We start from the raw sequence: 8,553 nt of genomic DNA, 5'->3' as shown, positions 1-8,553 counted from the left end.
AAAACCTAAAACTAAGCGGTTGATACCAACTAATGTGGAACAAGGTAAAAGAAAGCAATACTAGATTGCTATAAGCAAGAAGAGAAGAGAATTCAAGCAAGAAGAGAAAGATAAGTTTTGTGTTTAATAATTTGATTGAGTAATAGAAAGATCTTACAAGACTTAATCTAGCCTTTATATAGGCTTGAAGAATAATTAAACTAGGAAACAGAAAACTAAAAGGAAATCTAAAAGAATCCTAAAAATAAGAAAGACTGAAACTAGGAACCATGGAAGCCAAACCTCTAAGCGGAATCTTTTGGAATTGTAGTATGCCCTGCATCACTTTTACTGTTGTATAATCCTCCATAGCCATCATAGCACTCGTAAAATTTGTAATGTAAGAATAAGTTTCTCCTCCAGTGTGCCCATACTTAAATATGTACCTATTCAAACCACCAGAAATGGAAGAGCCCAACATATGTTTAAGATGATAAGCAAAAGTAATGGGATCAGTACCAGAGTCAACTTTAGTATCATCTTGCCAAACCCCTCCTGGTGGGTTCATCGCAGCTTGAAAGGAAATTCCTGCTATCAATGTTGCCACCACCATCAACACATTAACCCTTTCTTTCAGATTAGATAGAGTTTTACTCTTATGCGTCTGGTAGCATACATCGTAGCCGAGTTCTAGATTATTCTTTTCAGCTTGTGGTTACATATTCAAGGCTCGGAGACCCATCTTGTTTACGACATTTATATCAATTATTACATTACTATTCAGCAGTAAATAATTTATAATCTGCAAACACAATTAAATTAATCAATTCCCAATAAGCTGTATGTATTAATGATTTATTGAGATGAGAAATTATTTTTATCGAGGAATCATAGATTAAGAAGTTTAATTTTATGTCTTTACACCCAGTATAATGGCAACTGCAAGATGAAACTTAGCTTATATAAAGACAACTCTCTTTATTGATGTTTAGAAAATCTCTCAAAACTAAACACAAGCCCTAATCTTGCTCATATGATCAACCACAACTTTGGTGATCATATATATATAGAACTATGAATTCCTTTTCCTAGTCCTATTATCTTATCACATGTCTTTCCTTTTCTTAGAACTAGATGACTTCTAATTCCCTTAGGATTACATCAATTTCCTAATCTTGACCTAACCAGCTTGTTAGTGACTTCTATGTTGAAGTTTAACAAACATTCTCCCCGTTAATCTTCAACCTTACCCGTGACATATCTTGTACTCCAATCAATTGTCTCATTTCTTCAAACTTGATCCGAGCTAATGCCTTTTTCAATATATCTGCTTTCTGCTCAATTCCTGGTATGTGTTCAACGTTAATGACCTCCTTCTCGATGCATTCTCGTATGAAATGATACCTTTTGTGAATGTGTTTCGTCTTCCCATGAAACACTGGATTTTTAGTGAGTGCAATTTTAGACTTATTATCAATCTTGATGAGAACTTTTTCAGGTTCTCTTCCTTTGATTTCACCAACAGTTCTTGAAGCCATATTGATTGTTTAGCTGCTTCTGTTGCGGCCATGAACTCAGCTTCGCATGATGAGAGAGCTACTGTGTCTTGCTTCTGTGAGAACCATGTGATAGGTGCATCTCCTAGGTAGAAGATATGACCTGTCGTACTCCTTCCATCGTATTGGTCAATATTATGACTGCTGTCACTATACCCAACAATTCCTTTTGATCCTCCTCGATCATACTTCAATCCACAACTGATTGTTCCTCTTAGATATCTCAATATCTGCTTTATTACATCACCATGAGACTTGCGTGGACTCTGCATATAACGGATTGCTACTCCCACAGAGAAAGCCAAGTCTGGTCTTGTGTGTAACAAGTATCTAAGGCATCCAACATTTCTTCTATAACTCGTTGGATCAATCTCAGCTTCTTCTTGTGCCTTTGAAACTTTAAGTCCAAACTCCATTGGTATCTTAGTTGGATTACAAGTTTCAAGTCCTGCTTCTTTCAGAATTCTCCTTGCATAAGCTTCTTGTTTAATCTGAATCCCATCTACTCCTTGATGGACTTCTATGCCAAGGTAATAAGTGAGTTTTTCGAGGTCTGACATCTCAAACTTTGATGACATTTCTCTCTTGAACTCATTGATCACCTTAAGGGAGTTGCCAGTCAAAAATAGATCATCTACATAGACTGCAATCACAAGAAGCGTTCCCTTTTCTTCTCTTCTGTATACTGATGTTTCTTTAGAGCACTTAACAAATCTGATTTCTTTTAAGATTTGATCTAACTTTGTATTCCAGGCTCGAGGAGCTTGTCTTAGACCATATAGAGCTTTTGATAACTTATAAACCTTATGCTCTTGTCCTTTTACTTCAAAACCTTCTGGTTGTTCAACATACACATCTTCTCACAATTCACCATGTAAGAATGTTGTCTTAACGTCTAAGTGGTGAATTTCCCATGATTTTGATGCAGCTTCTGCTATTAAGAGACGAATTGTCTCTAGTCTAGCAACTGGTGCGAAAACTTCATCAAAGTCTATGCCTGATTCTTGAACGTATCCCTTAGCTACAAGCCTTACCTTATATTTGTTAATAGTTCCATCAGAATTTCTTTTAACCTTGAAGATCCACTTGAGGCCAATCACTTTTACCCCACCTGGCTTATCAACTAGAAACCAAGTCTTGTTTCTGTTGATTGAAATAATTTCTTCTCTACATGCTTGTGTCCATTTAGTCGAGACCTTTGCTTCCTGAAAATTCCTTGGTTCATCATTAACAGAAAGTATCTCACATTCTTCTGCAGCTTGAAGAACATAATCCTCCAGATACTGTGGCTTTTGTATCTGTCTTGTTGATTTTCGCAGTGGAATGGGTTGAGTTATTTCATCGATCGCTTCTTCTTCTTCCTTCTTCTTCTACTTCTTCGTTATTCTCAGTGTTTTCATTATTCTCTTCTTCTTCTTGATTAACATCATTGTTTCCATTGGTATTGATGATTATGGGTCCTTCGCCTTCATCAATTACTTGACCCCATCTCATGTGAAACATTCCTGGATCCCTACTTGGTCCATCATTAGTTTCTTTCCAGTTCCAGTTTGCTTTTTCATCGAATACCACATCTCGACTCACTATCACTCTTTTCGTTGTTGGATTGAATAATCTGTAAGCTTTGGATCCAGGCTCAATTCCTAGATTCACAAGAGTCTGAGAACGATCATCCAGTTTCTTAAGAGTTGCAGAATCAACTTTTGCATATGCTTTGCAACCAAACACTCTTAAATGATCTATGTTTGGTTTCTCTTTCGCAAACTTTCATATGGAGTCATGTCTTTCAGAGCTTTCGTAGGTATCCTGTTTATTAGGTATGTGGAGTGTCGTACATCTTCTCCCTATAGATAATTAGGTACCTGCATAGCCTTTAAAGAACTTCTTGTCATCTCCATTAGAGTCCTGTTTCTCCTCTCCACCACTCCGTTTTTTTTGTGGTGTATATGGTGTTGTGAGTTGCCGTTTGATTCCATTTGACTCACAAAACTTGTTGAACTCTAAGGAAGTGAACTCTCCTCCTCTATCAGTTCTAAGCATTTTGACCTCCTCTTTTAACTCCTTTTCTATCAGATTTCTGAAAGCTTTGAATCTGTCAAATGCTTCACTCTTTTCTTTCATAAGAATAGACCACATATATCTTGAGAAGTCATCTATAATAACAAATATGTATTTGTTATTTGCAAGGGTTTGTGGTGTAATAGGACCACATAAATCAGCATGAAGAAGCTCTAATGGCTTTGAGACTCTGAATGTTGTTGCTTTTGGAAAACCTTGACGCGTTTGTTTCCCAACTAAGCATGATTCACAGATCCTTGATTCATCGTTTATCTGTGGTAGCCCTCGAACCATCTTGTTCTGAGACATTGCCTTTAAAGTTCTAAAGCTTATGTGTCCTAACCTTGCGTGCCACTTCTATGTCTGATCTTCCAGTCTCATATTCAGACGTAATGGCCTTCCAATCATGAGACTTATCTTGTAGAGTCTATTCTGTGAGAATGAGACTCTAACTAAAAGTCTTCCACTTGGGTCATGAACTGTTAGATAATCTTGTCGCATTCTAACATCACATCCAACTTCTGTAGCTTTTCCTAAACTTAGAATGTTGCTTTGTAAATTTGGGATGAAGTATATGTTTGTGACAAGCTTCTGTTCTCCGGTCTTGCTCTGAAATAGAATTAATCCTTTCCCTTCAATTTCTACAGAAGATTCATCCTCAAACTTCACTTGTCCTTTGATTTTCTCATTGAGTTCAGAAAAGTAGTGTCTCTTACCAGTCATGTGATTGCTGGCTCCATTATCTAAATACCAGATTCCTTCTTCTCCATCCTTTGATTCGTAGTTCTTTGGTATTAGTTTCCCTTCGTTTAAGAATACAACTTCGTGCATGAAAAGAGATGTATCTGCTTCCCTTGTTTCATTCTTGTTTGCTTCTTCCATCTTTTGTATTCTTTCAGGGCATACAGGGGAGAAGTGTCCTGGTTTATCACATCTGTAACAAATAATGTTTGATCTATCCTTCTTTTCTTTCCCTTGGTTTTGATCATTCTGACTTGTTGTTCTATCTTGTGAGTTAAACCTTCCTCCCCTTACTCGGCCTCTGTTTACTCTACCACCTCTTCCACGACCTCTTCCTCTTGTCGCAGAGTTTTTTTGGTAAGAGTTTGTGTACAAGAGTTTTCCTTGAGTTTCTCCATTGTTTTCTTCATCAACGATTCTCTCTTCATATGCTTTCAATCTTCCAATTATATCTTCATAGCTAGTCTTCTTTAAATCTAAGACTTGTTCGAGAGAAGCTATGATATGAATATACTTGGATCTTGGTAAACTATTGAGAAACTTCTTTACCAGTTTATCTTCATCAATGGATTGTCCAAGTGACGCAGCTTTTGAGGCTATCTCTGATAGCTTTCCTACAAAGCTATCAATAGTATCAGTGTCTTTCATCTTCATTCTTTCAAATTCAGACATTAAGGTTTGCAGACGGGCTTCTTTAACTCGATCATCTCCGAGATTACGTGCCTTTATTGCATCCCAAATTTTCTTTGAAGTTTCCTGTTCACCGACTTGTAGAACAAGACATTCTGGTATTTCTTGAAAGAGTAATCCAATGGCAACATTGTTTTTGTCTGGGTCCAATGTACCAGGATCAATTGTTTCCCAAACTTTGTAAATTTTCATCAGTACCTTCATTCTCATGGCCCATACTGTGTAGTTTGTGGCGTTGAGGATTGGAACTTGTATTGATGGTGGCGTGAACTGTTTTGCACCCACAATGGTGGTTTCGTTTTCCATGGCTCAGAAACAAGCTCTGATACCAATTATTGGCAACTGCAAGATGAAACTTAGCTTATATAAAGACAACTCTCTTTATTGATGTTTAGAAAATCTCTCAAAACTAAGCACAAGCTCTAATCTTGCTCATATGATCAACCACAACTTTGGTGATCATATATATATAGAACTATGAATTCCTTTTCCTAGTCCTATTACCTTATTACATGTCTTTCCTTTTCTTAGAACTAGATGAATTCTAATTCCCTTAGGATTACATCAATTTCCTAATCTTGTCCTAACCAGCTTATTAGTGACTTCTATGTTGAAGTTTAACCAACACAGTATACCTTCATATTCCCCATTTCCGCAGCAAGGTGCAAGATTGTGTTGTCATTGTTGTCCGTGGAGTTGATAGATATAGAATCTGGGTGTGGAGGTTGTGCAGGCACCAAGTAATCTGCCAATAGTTTAAGAGTCTTCAGGTTAGTGTTAGTCTTTACACAAAAATGTAGTATGGTCTCATCATTTTGATCATTCTTCAAGTGAATTGCTTCGGGTAGTCCTTCTTCCATTAATACTTTCATGATTTTCACTCGGTTCTTCATAGCTGCTAGATGTAGAGGTGTTCTCCCATCTTGATCTTGAACTATACAAGCACCAGGTCTGGCCTTCAGCAACAATCTCACCATTTGAGTACTGGTTCTCACAGAGGCAAGGTGAAGCGGAGTAAATCCTTGTGTGTCTACTTTCAGTGCAAGATCAGGTTTCTTTAATAGAATATTTGTTGCAAATTTGATGTCACTGGAAATAACTGCTATGTGTAATGGAGTTCTACAGAAACTGGTAAACGTTTCATCTAGATTATTAAGACGCGAGTCCTCTTCGTTAGCGAACATCTTTTGAAGTTGCTTCCACATTTTAGATAAACTCTCCATTTGCCTTCCTCTGTTTCTCTCTGTTCAAATATACTCCGCGAGTATTAGTCAACTACATATAGTTCAAACCTCAACGACGAAAAAAAACAAACAAAAGGTACAGTCAAACTGCATGATTCTAGCCTATATTGACATTTTATTGATATTCGATCTATACTTCAGTCTGTCGAAAATAATTTGATACCGAGTAATCATTAATTAATGTTAGGGTGCCTAGATCAATGTTTGACCGCGAAACCCCAACCAATTGTTCATGCAATGTTAACAACGCACAGAGAAACACCAGGAGCTTCCTTTAATAAATAAAAAAATCATATAGTGATTGCACGTAAAATAATATATCAATCAGTAATGAGCACAATAATGTGACTAATAAGCGCAAAAATAAACTCTCTAATAACCCAAGTTCTGGTCTTCGTCATAAACCAGTAAAAGAAAGAATCATTTCCATTTATAACAAATATACAAACTTCCATGTTCTACTTTATGTTGCAATGTTTGCCTCATTGTGGCGAAGGTCTTGTTTAGCCTTGGAGACGACATTTTCGGCTACTTTTATTTTTGGAGATTCTTTGGTTGATGCTGGTAACAATAACTACATTAACTATTTCCAAAGCAAATTACACTCCTTATGGGATTGGTATCCCTGGTGGCGCTAAATCTACTGGACGTTTTTCCCGCAGAAGAATAGTAACCGACATCATAGGTTTGGTCAAATTATATATCCAAAGTTCTAAAGTGAAGACCTCTGCCTTAACCTTTTTATTCCACTAGAACCTTCTTTGTATTATAGATTTAGAAAATCCTACTACTACATTCAATAAATCTCAAATATACAAACAATAAGTAAACAAGTAAGAGATGAACAAGAACACAAGATATACTTGGTTCGGTATGATTACCTACGTCCACGGGGTAAAAGGATGATCTTATTTCTCAACTCAAGATTAAAAATGGTGATTCTTACTAGCCAACAATCTAATCTCTCTACAATACTCCTGGTGTTCTTTCCTCACTCACTGATTACTTGGTCCTTCAGCTCTTTACAAGGCTCTCTATTTATAATCTAACATGTTGATACATCCAAGTTACAGTGTGAGTCATAATATATCTTCTTCGATGTTCTTCTCGGGTGATGAGTGGTGTTCCTTCCGAGATGGTGACCCGAATTTGGTGAGTGTAGCTCCCGATATTCTTCTACCCGATGTTGGCCATCGATATTTGTATGATCCGATGTTGCCCTCTGTCCTGACCCGACGTTATTAGCTTTCGGCCCCACTTTGACCAGATTCTTCTTATTTTCTCCAGCTACCTTGTCAGAGAATTTATTACTCTGGCGTTCGATAGGCATCTCTCTATCACATCCGAGCTTTACCTTTACACGTGCTAGCTTCATAGATCCTTCTGAATGTCTCTTTCCTCGCGCCAGGCTTTAAGAAGATGATTCGGTGCTGCACTCTTTCCTTATTACCGGTACGTCATTGCTTAGGATCGTTCCACTGGGCCTGTGGATTATTTACACCTACACTTATGCTCCTTCTTTCACTCGTGTGCCCGACACGAGGGGAAGAAACCGCTTCAATTCCCACAACTCTGGTCATGCTGCATTTCCCGCCATGCAGTTCCCCACTAATATCACCTTTATGACCTGCTACCTTCTCCTTCGGTTGAAACTGCTCATACTATAAATCCGACAGTTAAACCCTCGACTCTTCATTCATCCTTTTTCAGGAGCAAATATCCTCTCTTTCCTTGTCTCCACCACCTCTCTTCCACTACTGCTTATTTTGCTAACTTCGTCGTCAGGTTTCTTCCTCCAAAACCCTAGTTTTATCTAGGTCTTGTTATTGTTATTCTGCTATTGTTTTTGTTGTTTTGGTTTCCGATCTTCATCGTCTTCTTTCAATCTCTCATCTTCCGCTTCCCATCTCTTCTCCAGTTCTTTCATGTATTCTTCAACTCCTTTCATGACCGAAAAAAGGTGTGTGAGTTATAACTTTTACGATGAGGATGGTGTTTCCCTTGATTCCTTATTTATTGTTGATGGTCTTTCACATCATGATCATCGCGCTCTTAACTCTATCTTTTCTGACGGTTCTCCTTCCTTTTCATGTAGGAATGACAATAAAGTTGCTAAGGACTTGACTGATGAGCAGTTCATCAATCAACTGAAGGATGATTATGACCTCCATGGTTATGACTTCAGTCTCATATCGGGCCAGAAGGGCACTTTGAAGAAGGAATAGGTCGATAAATTCTCTCATTCGGCTGAGGCGACTATTATCACCAAGGGTCAGCTTAACCTC

At 37.7% G+C, this 8,553-nt stretch overlaps 1 protein-coding gene across 1 annotated transcript; it reads right to left on the bottom strand.

The window, feature by feature from the left end:
* Window positions 1-5,641: 5,641 nt before the first annotated feature.
* LOC113296257 (ankyrin repeat-containing protein BDA1-like) lies at window positions 5,642-6,247 on the bottom strand. Its single transcript, XM_026544570.1, has one exon. It carries the CDS (start codon window positions 6,245-6,247, stop codon window positions 5,642-5,644), a length of 606 nt encoding a protein of 201 aa, XP_026400355.1.
* Between the last annotated feature and the right edge of the window lie 2,306 nt (window positions 6,248-8,553).

This window comes from Papaver somniferum, chromosome 7 (genome assembly GCF_003573695.1).
Source record: "Papaver somniferum cultivar HN1 chromosome 7, ASM357369v1, whole genome shotgun sequence".
Taxonomy (NCBI): domain Eukaryota; kingdom Viridiplantae; phylum Streptophyta; class Magnoliopsida; order Ranunculales; family Papaveraceae; genus Papaver; species Papaver somniferum.
This window is presented reverse-complemented; position numbering and strand designations above follow the sequence as displayed.

Bases quoted from the DNA above. Each gene is read 5' to 3' on its own strand.
- LOC113296257 (XM_026544570.1), bottom strand. From the start codon at position 6,247: ATGGAGAGTTTATCTAAAATGTGGAAGCAACTTCAAAAGATGTTCGCT.